General features: G+C 36.5%; 1 protein-coding gene across 2 annotated transcripts in view; it reads right to left on the bottom strand.

Annotated features, from left to right (window-relative positions):
• PLEKHG1 (pleckstrin homology and RhoGEF domain containing G1) overlaps positions 1-13,815 on the bottom strand; it is a 121,031-nt gene that overhangs the window by 93,092 nt on the left and 14,124 nt on the right. The window contains exon 1 of one of the 2 annotated variants that reach the window (XM_061471572.1): positions 4,620-4,725. The exons of the other annotated variant lie outside the window; for it this stretch is intronic. Coding sequence (XP_061327556.1) covers positions 4,620-4,668 — 49 coding nt within the window. The 5' untranslated portion in view covers positions 4,669-4,725. Of the gene's footprint in view, positions 1-4,619; positions 4,726-13,815 lie in introns of those variants that run through there. 2 annotated transcript variants of the gene reach the window in all.

The raw sequence follows: 13,815 nt of genomic DNA, 5'->3' as shown, positions 1-13,815 counted from the left end.
AATTTTACAATTATTTACCTAAGTTTTTGCAAATGAACAACTGCCTAGCTCCAGATACCAGCACAAGCAGTTGCTGTGAACCACAGCATCCTCTTTGCAAGTGAAAGGAGGAATTTATGCAGTAGGTGGGGTACCCCTGTCGGACCAATTTCCAGTGGTTTTTATATACTAGACTAGAAGTTTAAGAGTGACCTTTCAGCAAACATAAGCAGAACAAATGTTAATTCCTTTGGAAGCTAAAACAGAAATACACTCAATCCACTTCCTGGTATTGACATAGCACATTGTTCCAAATGTATCCAAAATGTATCCATTGTAAATAGAATATAATAGCTTTGCCTTAGGAAAACAGTTAAGAAACAGTTATAAGTGGATAGTGGTAGGGGCTGTGTTGTTTTTTTTTTTTGTTTGTTTTAATGTCTACCGTCCTCGATAGCTACACAAGCTTCTTGAAAAATATTTTTCACATGTGATGCACACACACTTCCACCTTTGCACAACTAAATCTGGGTTTTCCTCCTACAGCACAAAGCAAGAAACAATATTTATAAGTGGAACTGTTGACTCTAAAAAGTTTGACAGAAGAGGTGGCAGAAAAGCAGATACTCTGCCCGCTCACTGGAGACCCTTGAGTCAAGGACTAAGTTACAGTAACTTAATTACAGGAAACTCATTTCTCAATTGTCTGCTTCTGTGTGCTTCATGGCTGAACTCAAGTATATGGAACAGTGGGTCAGTGGGTGAGGGGCAGGGAGGGGTTTAACTGCCAGGTTAAAGCAACACTGACTTTTGAAAAGTTTCCAGGTAATCAGTTACCTTGCCAACACTTTGTTCAACCCAACTTGACCCTTATACATGAAAAGTTAATTGTTAGAAATTTGTAACCAACACACATTTTTCTTAAAAAAAAAGAAAAAAAGAAAAACACCAACCAAACAAAAACCAAGGACTAACAAATGATAGCAAGAATATTTCTCTGGAAATATTACAAGCAGCAATAAGACATCTGGAAAAATGAAGAAAGTTCACATAAACATTTATGCATGCAAGTAGCAGTGATATTTTAAGCATGAGAAATGAAACACTCACTTCTTAATTCTGACTCAGTCACACCAGTGAAATGTTTCTACATTCTAGTAAATTGTATAAACACGAAGTAAATAGAGATGCATGTGATCAAAGACTATGAAAGTTTATAAGTCAGTGCTAGAGCAACCCCTGGCATATGCCTGACGATTCTTTTTAGTAACAGTTATCATAACATTCTTTGAAAGTAAGAGTATTTACAAGAATAAAGTAACAAAACCCCTCAAAGTTCTAACTTCCTGCACTAATGATTTAGTATCATCAGAACACACTAGTATCATGTTTTGTCTTCAATAGAACATCTTCATCAGGATTTAAAAACAGGTCTCTAAGTGAAGATTCATTTTTATTCATTATTTCACCCTTTTTTTTTTAACATCTAAGAATTCATTCCAGAAGAGTGATTAAAAACAAAGCACCCAGGTTAAACCAAGTTTTGCTTTATTAAACATTTCATCTGTTAAAGTGTTTTTTTATATCAACTGCTCGAAGACCTTCATAAACTCTTATCACAACAGAATAATAACTGTAATCTGAAAATGAAGACTCAGCATTAGCTTATAACTTTAATTAGTTTTATTTTGTTGTATGCGTTTTTTACTTTATCAGCATCACTAGTGAACCATCTAAGTACCTAAAGATGCATTACTACAATCTAGAAACAAGTGTTTCAAGTTGGTAGCAATTTATTCAGTTTTTTCTTATGCTAGCAGCTTACAAAACAGAGCATCAAGAAAACCAATGCGCTACAACAGGTTTCACTGAAATTGCCTGTTGCACCTCAAAACCTACAAAGCTCATTTCCACAGCTGAGTAGTTTATATATTTTCCTCATACCCGAGTCAAAAACCTGAGGTATAAGGTTAGGGAGAGAGGGAAAATCAGTAATATCTGGAAACAGAAATGATGTGGAGAAGTTGAACTATTTCCAAAAAGCTCAGCATGCCAGAGAAGGCCCAGCCACTTCCTTGCCCCACTACCTTGGGAACCCTGAAATTGCAAATCCCAGGAGATAAGCACTCACCATGCCATCCATAGGAACAGTTCCCTTAGGATCTCATGGTTTAAGGCTATATATGTCTATACACATTACTATATATGTGTATATTGTATGTGTGAGAGAATACATAAACAGTTATGCAACCTTATATGAGCAGTTTCTTTATGACTCAGACAATCATGTGTCTTGTGTATATGGAAAATTTCAAGTCACAGAAATCTCTTCTGTTTTGAGGGGGAATTAGTACAGCAAAGCATACACAGAGAAGATTTTTAATTGTGGTGTCCCTAAACACTACATCCTAATTTGGTGTCTGAGCGTTTTCCAGTCCTAGCTTTCCTTGACAACACGCAGGACACTATATTATGCATCTGATTGATTAGACAGACATCAGAAGGTACTGAAAAGCACAAAATCTTTGAAGGTACTGAAAAAGATCCTCAGGGCAGCTTCTAGATCTCTGCTTAACTGCAAAAATGGTTTTGGAATGTTTTTTACCTGTTGGCAGTTCTGGTGAAATGAAACCACATTTACAGAAACAGAGACACTGAAGGTTTCATGAGCCTTCCAAAAATTAAATGAAACAAAGAGCTCCCAGCTTCCCTCTCCTGTACATTGACATGAGCACTCCTGTGTCCAGTTTCAGCCTTCTAATTTGGGGATGGAGCTAACAGGATAATGATTGGAAACTACAACCTGGGATGTCCTAACCTCAAAGACTATGGTCTTTCCAGTGTCTAGCAGATGCACACACTTGCTTTCAGTCCTCACCTATCCCACTTCACAGACATCAATCTCTGATAGCCAGTATGATGAGAATCAATCTTTCTTTGATGGCCACATGATGCTGTCAGTGACTCCATCATTAGATGCTCTGCAGGATTTGATTTTCTCCCCTTCCTTACCCAAGACCCCTGCTCTCAGCCCATCTACATATCTATGCTATCACAAGTCTTACCCACTCTAACTCCTAACGTGAAGCCAAAGAAAACCCTACAACTTGCTTACTGGAAGTTGCTTATGTGGTAAATTAAAATGCAGTAAGAGAAAATAAAGTTGCCTTTCACAGACAGAATGAGTTTTCTCCAGATTTGATGTGAAAGTTTTATATTATCCTTGTGTTTTGCTTTATTTACCAGAAATCCTCTCAGAGGGTAGAGAGCTGAGATGTGGCAGTACCTGCCACTGTTGCACACCCAGAAAAGAAATTCTATATAGAATATAGACACTTATAGACTATACAGAATATAGACATTATAACACACTTAAACTTCATTAATACCAAGGGCAGGCTTACTTTCAGAGAAGCAACCAGAATGAGCAGGACAATTTGTTCCATATCCTAACTCACGGTACAAATGCAGGCTTTGGTTCTAACAGCTTTATCACAGTGCTTTCAGCATAAGAATTTATATATAAAAGGGGCACACAACATGTGAATCAGAGAGGACTCAACCTTTGAACAACTAGCTGTAACTGCTTCTCCTCTTGTGGTTAGTCTCTTCATAGTGCATTAGGCTTCACAGGAAATTTAAAAAAGAAACTGATAGTAAGGCCTTTTGCAGTTAAGCATGGCTTAATACCTTTTACATGGAAAGAAATGTTTCTCTGCTGTTATTGATGCACTTTTTCAAGCTATTATTGAAACATATTCCTCGCCTTTCAAATATAAAAATTTAGGTTCAAATGCAACAAGAATACTTAAAACTAGATTTTTAGATGCATATCTTTAGGTTTAGAGAGAAAGCAGTATAAACCAGCCTGAGCTGCAACCTTCTTTCAAACTAAAACAGACATTTGAATGAATACAGCCCTTATGTGAGGATGGCAATGGTCTAGAAAGAAAGCATATAAAACAACTACTGCAAGTTTAGCCACAAAACTGTCAGAAACACCTCACAACCATCACATGAAACAGCAAACCAAATTTGTATAAAATATTTTAATGAAACATGCAGCAGTGATTCTAAGGAAGGACTGAAATTAGCAGGATTACAATAGTTTTTAAACAAAAGATTTTCCTTGAAAAGAAGTACCAAACTTTTAGATGTACTAATTTAAAGTTAATGGACCTTGAGAACAAAAAAAATGGTCTGATTTTCATAAAGACTGAGTATTTAATAACTCCACCGATTTTAGAGGAAATCATACATATTAAATCCTCCTTGTGTCAATCATCCCACATCTTAAATGTCCACTTTGGCTCTGTGAGACTTATGCATCCCTTATGAAAAAACTGGCCTCAGTCAACAAGATCTCTTTATCAAAAGAGGACAAACATCTTCTGTGAAGCTGAAATCCTAGCAGCTCACTGGTTCTCCTCCCTCATTATATACTTTAGTAATATCATGAATGATCGACTAGGGAGGGAAGGAATGGTTACACAAAAATAAGTCCCTGATATTTAGACGAACATGCACACATAAAAGTAATTCAGACTTGAAAAATCCTTCACAAAAATCACAATGCTTCTTTACTTCAATAATTAGTAAATTAAAAAAAAAAAAATAAGGAAACAAAGAAAACTACTAACCTTCACTTCTGGGGTTGGGTTCTGTACCACCTGGTGTTTTATCTGGCATCTCTGCAGACACCGGGTTAGGAAAACCTAATGGACCCAAAGCAAAGAAAATGTTCTCCATCAAAACCAGTACATTTCAGTAGGACAATTCCCCTGGCCCGTGACCCCCACAAGTATGGATTTTCCATCTTCATCATTTCCATGTTTGCAGGTAAGGTACACAAACAAAACTCCCTAGAGATTAACTGCAACACCATTAACAGAGTGCCCATGCTCAGCCCTCTCTATGGAGCATAACCTATCATCCCCAGCACAAAACTTCAAATGGGTGTTAAATGGGTGTTAAATGATCTTGGCATTTTTAATAATGAAAAGGTAAATTGGATCATTCGATTGCTGCACACGAACCAGGATATTTATTGAACAGATTCAGAATTTCCACAGCTACAGAAGCAATCTGTTTCAAGAATTCATTTGGATAACCCTAAGCAACTTAAAGACTACTGTCCCACTAATGGCTTTGCAGATTTACTGATTTAAGAAGCTCTGAATTAAAAAGCCTCTGTGCTTAGAACAGCGCATCTTCAGAACGTTATCTAGAAACACCATTCTCTCTAATGGTTTTCAGTAATGAAAGAATCAGTCTGTGAAATGTGTTGCTGTTTCCTAGCTTTTTCTAAATTGCACGGAGGATTAATAGTACCAGAGCAGTTCAATCAGGTGTAAAAATGACAACACCCGTACAGAGCCTTCAACATTTTCCTGTAGCATTGTCAATTTTAAAAATTATACCTGAAAGCTGAGGTCCAGTTATTGTCACTGACTAGTATCTTCAGTGACTTCTTTAAAAAACATGGAAGCACATATATTTTAAAATCTAAAGAGTATGCTTCTCCCCATCTCTCTCATAAATGCAAATCAGTTCCACATTGTTGCTAATAATTGCAGAAAATGCTAAACAACTAAAAAAAAAAAAGCACTTTTTTAAATAAAAAAGCCTATTATCACTCCTAGTCATATCACCAACTAATGAAGATTTCTTTTCATGTAACCCTGATAAACTTAATTCTTATAAGATTCGGTTTGCTTTTCTTCTCTGAGAGTTATAACAAAGCTAGTGGAAGGAAGAAAGATCTAAAGAAAGGAAATACAGAGCTCTTCATTTCTTTAACATACCAAGTTTTGAAGTACTTAAAAAAACAATTCAAAGTTTAGCATTCCTTTGTTTATTTATTTATAAATTTCCTAGTTCTAATCTAGGAAGGAAATCTCCAACAAATATTATTCATCACACTGGGAAGGTAAATCTCCCTCTCTGTGTAGTACAGCCAATCAGGACTCATGTAAAATCCATCAGAGAAGCATCATGTAGCTATTAATTCACTGGTAAGATGTAAAAAAAAAAAAAAAAAAAAATCTTGCTTGCTTTCTGTACAAATAATCTCCATCCAGCAAAACAATCTTAGTGCAAAATTTGTGATACTACTACCTAAAATTTCAAGATCAACCTTGAAATAAGGTATAAGGTTCTGTATAAGGTGCAATTTACAGTACCTTATAAAAACAGCCCTGTTAGACCCTTCCAAATACTTTTGCAATACAGTTATTGATACAGCTTTGTCTCTGCATCTTAGGCATAGCTATTCCCATAGTCCCTTCGTATTTCTGAACTCATCACTCAATGCTGTTAACTGTTGCTTACTCCTCTGACCACTTTTTCACAGAACATCCCAGTAAGCCAACTTGAAATACATATGCATTCATAATTTATGAATAAACACAGCCATACTGTTTACATTTCTCAATTAAGCAAAACTCTTTAACAGTAACCAAAAACGTTCAGATGTATGACCATGCATTTTCACAGGTCGTAATTAGCCACGGCCACCCAAACAGGCATACTGGGAGGTCCTAGTTCAAGAAATTTTTTGTTCCTTTTAGTAGATTGGTTTGCCTTTAAAATTCTGAGCTGCTAAAAATTCCAGATCAGCTTTAACATTATGAAAAAATAAGATCTCAGTTCCTTTAAACACAGGAACTAAATTAATAGCATGGTACGGTTGAATTCATTCAACATTCAAACATGAAAACATTTGAACTTATAGCACAAAGACAAAAAGGTACTTTAAAAAAGCTTGCTCAGGAAAAATATGGATTACCTGAATTTCACAGACATATATAGTCCTTGTCTCCTAAGTTAACTGTACTTGACAAAGAAAATATTAAGGGTTTCCAATTATTCAAAATAACTATTAATTGAAGAATCATAATTTTGAATTTTAAAGTTTTATGGAAAAATTTTAATTGAAGACTTTTGTGTCATTTTTGTTCTCTCAGCAATGTATTGCTGTACTCTAAAAAAGCATAAAGCAGCTTGAAAGAAACTTTTGTTTATCATAGGATTGTTTACAGCTGTAACTATGGAATTCAACTATGTATTTATGTTGAACAATGACAATTGCTAACTGAAATCTAACCTGAACCTCCTTCTTTGTGTCAAATCCCTGGCCCTCAGTCTGCATCTGTTCTAGCTGGGAGTAATCATACTTTAGAAAGTTGGTTGGATGTTTTCAGAAACTTTTCAAATACAGTGCCTTAGACTGACACTGTATTTCTTTCCCATTTTCCAGAGGAGCAATCAGCATCAATATGAAGGTTCTGCTGTGGCCGCTTTATCCACAATAAACATACATGTTCCTTTAAAATATTGCATTTCATTTTTAAATGCAGCTTTTGAGATATAAAGGAGTCAGTGCTTTCTGCATACAAATCAACACATATAAAGCAGCTGTAGCCCTGAAGTTCCACATTACACACTGTGCTGTTAACAGTAAAGCCATCTGCTGGTTTGTTTTTAAACAATATTTAGATAGATGAGTTCTCAAAAAAAAAAAAAAGTGTGTAAGAATGCCTGGCATGTAAATGGATATTAGGAGGGGTTTTAATATTAAACATTTTGAAAACAATCAAGGACACTTAGATGCCCATACACACCCTGGACAGAAGGATACACTTCTCAGGTGAACAGTATTGGATGTTGCATTTCTGAATGCAGAACCACTCACAGAATGCCCAAACCAGCACTTAGAATGCCCCACGTTGCAGGACATACTGCAGACTCCAAGGAAGGCTACAGTAAAATTCCCACACACATTAACATGACCAGGATTTGACATTCGGCTGTTAAATACTGCATATAACTTTGTTATAGAATAAGGACATCCATCCCGGATCTAGGTTTTGCCATTTGTTTGCCTATAAAATCCCTTCTGGGGCAGAAGCATTGCTGCTCTGAACCCCACAAGAATAGCTTTGATCCCAGGTCACATAAACCATAAAAGCAAGTTTATATGCTAACACTAACACACTTCTTTCACATGAACCAAGAACTGACACTGAAAGAAACTCTAAATAACAGACAGAAAGAAGATATGAGGACACAAACCACTGTATGCCATCAAGACTTATTCCTGCTTCTATTTACCACCACCCCCCATCCATACCAAGTAACATAGCAATATCTGTTTAAGATTAAAGTGTTATTTCAAGTTAACATTTATTCCCTCAAAATTGCAGAGAATTCTAATGGCTTTTTGCATTCCCTTCCTTTAGAGCTCTGGATGTGGGCATGAGCTTCCATTCTCTAACAGTCCTCTCCTTCAAAGTCCTACAAAAGCATCCCAGCTTTTTTTTTCCCCTGCACATCAACACAGACCAAAATTTTCCAAATCTAGGATATATTTTGGTGGTTAATTTTTGGTGGTGATGGTGGTTGTTTTTTTTGTTAAGATGCTACACGTTTTGCTGATTTTCCCAAACTAGGTCACCCTCGCACCTTCTTTTCCACAGAAAGGCCAGTTAACAGAGGCACTTAGACACAACTGCACCAAGAGATGTGCAGGTCCAAACAAGACCTTCTGATGCCAAGAAGGAGCAAAACCTCCTTTGCACATTGTTTACCCCATGGATGAAAGTCAGAGTAACATCACTCTCTCCTGCCTTCTTCTTCAAACCAGCAGAAAGCTACAGCATCCTCTGCCTAGTTTCTGGAACTAATCATCCATATTGCAGCTGCAATCCAAAAACACCTAACTTTTTCCCCCTGAAGCAAAGACCAAATCACAGAATGCCTTTGTCATTTTCATTCTGCTTTACTGTAATTCAGTGTGTTTGAATGTGAAAAACACCACAAAAGTTCTAGTATAAGGAATGAGCTGTCTGGCTTCTCTGTGGTTTAACTGCTATGCATACATCTTCTCCCTCCTCCAGACCCTCCAGAAGCTTTGAATCCATTCCCAGTGCTATTCCAAGGCTTTGGTCATAGTTTTCCAAACCCACTAAAAGATCAAGTTCAGCAGCTAATTACTGTGTTTCAGTCTGAAAGTTAAGACAGCTTATTTTTCACAAAGTAACACATAATATGAGGTCTAGGAGAGAATGTGACATGGTATCTTCTTCAAACTTTGGATAGAATGAACTTCTTGAAAAGATGAGACATACTCAACATTTGGTCAGTGTCCAACCACATTGCACGACTCCTTGCTTAACAACATATGCTGCTACCATGCCAAGTGAAACAAGGAGGAAACCTTCCCCACGGGGTCTTCTGGGAGGAGGAAGAGGGATCAAAACCTTGACTGACACTCCCCAAATACCTTTGTGAAACATAAATTCAAAGCCTAAGCAGAAAGATGTTAGTTTTAATTGGTGAAATGCGCGTATCTACTTCTGATGCATTAACTCTGTGTTGATCACAGCAATTTCTGAACTCAGAACAAGCAATGGCTTTTAGACTCAAGTCGTTTCAGTGCAGGTTGTATGAAATTACTCTTTAATTAATCGCTGTTATTTTTCTTTCTGTAAAAATGAATTGTAAATGAGGAGCTTTGAAAATATCTTCTTCTATACACACAACTTTGCTCAAGGTCAGCCCCACATTGCATATAGTCACGCTATAGTGCAGAAAGCTGATAGAAATCAACCCAACACCTCTCCTGTGGTGCTGTGAAATCCTGTCTGCACTTTCCCATGATGATGCATATCTGGAGTACAAAAGCACCCATTCCAGCAAGGCTCCCGCAGGTGGCACTAGCTGCTCCTCAGTGCCACACAGGGCTCACCACATAGTGCTTGCAGCAGAAACTGCCTCTCACTTCTGGCCAGCATGCCAAGCAGAAGCTATAAATCCGTCTAGAGTTCAGATACCCTGCTCATCCTGCTTACAGCTCAAGTCTGGATTTGGTCAACCCGACAGCTAAGCCACTGTATCAACCTTTTGCTTACTTCAAAACTTCCTACCATCAGAACGAACCACAGTTCTTTTCTACGGCACTAGGCATTTTTCAAATTAGATACACATGTATCACTTCTCTCATGCCTTTGTACATGCTTCCCCCAGAAGCCCTCCCAGGCCTTCACAAAAGTTAAAAACACACACACACAAACAAGAAAAAAAAACAAACAAACAAACAAAAAAAATCCATCAAAAGATTGTGTTTTGCTCACACACAGTAGGTCACTCACTTCAGACACTCTCTTTTGAATCTAAGCTTGAGAAAATAGATGGACTCCAGTACTGTGGCTCAGCACAGATCATGCCTGGCATGTGCTCTGATGAAAAACGAGGAAGACCAGGAAAAGTAGCAAGATATTTAGGGACTTAGAGGCAAGTCCCAGCACAGAATGCACGAGTACAGCCATAGCAAGTCATAGCTGCTAAGTACAACTATCGTATCACAAAATACTGCTGTCATCTACTCAAAGAAAACTGCTACTCAACAAGAAAGTGTATTCTACACAAACCATTTTCAGAGCAATTTAAGCAATAAGACCATTGTAGTGTATTACACCTAGTTACTCCACAAAACCCAACCAAGAGCATAGTTTTCATTACTGAAATTTATAAATACAGAGATTAAATATTTTAATTGAGTTACCATGACATTGTTTTCTGATTTAATTTTTTAGGTAACAATAGTTCTACTGTTAAGTGCTAGTTAGGGCTACCAAAAAAAAAGTGAATTTGAAACAAACTCATTTAAAAAGAAAACAAATGCCTCAGGCACAGAGAAGAACATGCAGTTCAACATCTTCTTTACTAGAAGAGTTTATATCAAGTACCATTAAATTGTAGCTCTTCAGTAATGCACATATCAAGTGCTGAAATAGCACAAAAAAGCATTATGCACATACACCTCCTACACTGCTAATGAGTCTAAAGGATTTTAGGGTACAAGTCTTCCTATTGCAAGAATAGCCAAATCCATAGCCAAAACCATGACATATGCTGTGACCTTTTCCTTGACAGATTCTCTAGTAGTGTAAGAACTTACACAGCCATTTTATCATGTCACCTGAGGGAGCACAGCCCTTACAAGTTTTAAAAAAAAAAAACACAAAAACCACAAAAAACTGTAAGGTTTTAGTTGATATTTTCACTGCTCACTTCCATCGCCTCTTACAAGATGTTTCTCATGAGAAATACAACTGCAGATGCACTAGGTCACTGTTTTGAATAGACTAAATTCTAGTGAGGTGCGCAGCATAAACCCCGCTACTGGGACAAAAGTTCTGGTTTAATAAATTTACAAAAAAGCATTCCACAGCTGGATATGAAGCTGTCAAACCTCAGCAGTAACAAAAATTGTTTTACAGCGCAGGTGGTTAAGGAAAGGAAACTGAAGAGGAAAGCATTTCAGCAGTGTTGATCTCAGAATTATCCAAGCTCCTTTCCAAAGTTCTGAACTTTTCTGCAATTAGGAGAGATGCTGATTTGGCTGCTAAACAGTCATGCAGATGCACACATGTAAAGTTTCCCTCTTTAGTCTTTTCCACATCCAAGTCTTTGGTGCTCAGCAGCTGCAGCTTTAAATTCCTGATTGAGGGCAAGGGCTGCTGCTGCATTGATAAAAAAAAAATAATCCCCAAAACAATTAAAAAGCCAATCAAAGAAACAAACAAGGGCAATAACCCAGCTAGCATCCTAACGGTCATTTTGTAATCCCATTTTCTGTTAGACAGGAAAAAACAAACGAAACCAAAATAACTCCACACTTGTACCTGGCATACATAGTAAAAAGCCCCTGATGCATACTTTCATAGGCTTAATGTCTCCTCCAAATTGCTTTTCTATTACAGATATTGTGTGGTAGCACTTAAAATAGTTCTTTTTTTTGCCTGATGCCTGTGCTTAGGATATCACTACACACTGCCTTGGAAAAAGGCCACTGTTGTGCAAATTCATCAGTTCACCACAGGCTCAAGTAGTGAAGGAAATCAAATCAAAACGGGCTGTGAGGAAGCAAAGCTGTTAGAACACAAAGAATCCAATCAGTGCAAACAAATCAAATCACAGTGAAAGTAAATTATAATATGCAAAGCCTTAAATTAATTTTAATCCAGTTCTATGTGATGGATAAATTTTAGTGATGAATAACACCAATGGATTCCAATATATCTGAAGAATTTTGTTACTATGGGAGAAACATACATATGGGAGAAACGTTTCTGTTCACATTTCACCTCCTGGCACTTCCTTTTTGCGTTTCCATTTCTGTTACTGGAAATTTCTTGACACTAAGCTGAGTGTCACACTTATTTTACAGAAAAAGGAAAATAACCTTGCCCTCCCTCCACTTAGTAAGGCCATCAGGCTGCGTATATTATGTATGGTAGTGTCTCCTGAAATCACAACACTGTGATAATAATGAAGGTTTTTCTGGGGTTTGTTTTGTTTTAAATGAAAGCTTTATAACCCTCAAAGAGAAACTTTTGATATTTTAAGGTCAGTAGAAAAGCTAATATCTATGGGACAAACAAAATTCATACGTGTTTTAACTTCATGTAGGGACAGAGTCAAGACGCTGAGACAAGGAACATCATCTTCTTAAATTCATAACCAGTACGTAATGTAAGCCTTGAAACCACGTTCATGGACAACTTGACAAAGAGATAAGGTACATCCAAAAGTAAATACTTAAAGACTACAGAACAACTCAATACTTCTTAAGAATATAGACAAGTCCATTTTAGAGTCAGCTGGTATTTCTTCTCTCTGCTTAAATACATGTTTCTGAAAGCTCCCTATAAAGAAAAGAAAAAGGACAAGACAAACACAAAATGCAGCTCTGCACCAAATCAAAATCAGAGGTTTATATCTCTCACGTGCACATTTTTCAAAGCATCACTACTTTGGTTTTTTCCCAATTTCACTAACAACATAGCAATGAGAATGCATCAAGTCCAGCCAAGCTGTTTTACCTCTTCTATAAAATGCTTGTAATATGTTTGGCTTCATTATATATTTTCAATATATATTTTATATATATCTTTTATATATATTTTACATGTTTTATATATTCTTATATTTTTTATATATTTTTATATATTTTATATTTCAATATATATTTTTCAATATATATTTGGCTTCATTATATATTTTTCAATATATATTTGGTTTCATTATATATTTTCAAAGAAATAACTTTAGATCTCATTATATTTAAAAAAAAAAACACAAAAGGTCATACTGACAAAAGACTAAAATGTCAGAGCTGTCCAAAAGGTCTATTTACTTTGATAAAAATTTTCCTAAACAACGTTAATTCCAAGGAAACAAGAGAGAAAGATATTTTCCCCCTCAACTGTAAACTCCTTTGGAGAGCTACAGAGATGGAGGATAAAAAAAAAAATAAAAATGATACAAAGGAATGTTTGGCTTGGCATTGCTGACATGTGTTCATGAAGGGTAAGCCTACTTAAACCAGGATAATCATTTTACATGTGTATCCTTTACTACGTTTCTTTCCATAAAACACAGTCACTCTGATATATTTTGCAAGAAAAGGAATGGGCACAGATTCACCCTCAGCAGAAGGGCTCCTACAAAAACCATTTATCCTTTTAATTTTTTTTCCCTCAACTGCAATTGCCCGAACATGGTATTTCTGCTGAAATTAGAGGTTTAGACTTGGGCTTGGTAATTAATAAACAAGTAATAGTCAGTTGGCTTTTCCAGAAACTGTCATTTGGATGGCTGGCCAACATAGAGCCATGCATAACAAAGTTACTTACATATACCCTGTGAAACATGTTTTTTACCCACAGCCATAAGAAAAAGTTTAAATAACTTTTTGACTACAGTAAAGTGTAATTAATGAAAGTTTCTGGGGTTTTGTTTTCATCACAGAGCATATAACATTAGGCAACA

This window comes from Pezoporus flaviventris, unplaced genomic scaffold, assembly GCF_033815535.1.
Source record: "Pezoporus flaviventris isolate CSIRO_AGI_PZ_B2104156 unplaced genomic scaffold, CSIRO_AGI_Pfla_v1 ptg000066l, whole genome shotgun sequence".
Lineage (NCBI taxonomy): Eukaryota > Metazoa > Chordata > Aves > Psittaciformes > Psittacidae > Pezoporus > Pezoporus flaviventris.
This window is presented reverse-complemented; position numbering and strand designations above follow the sequence as displayed.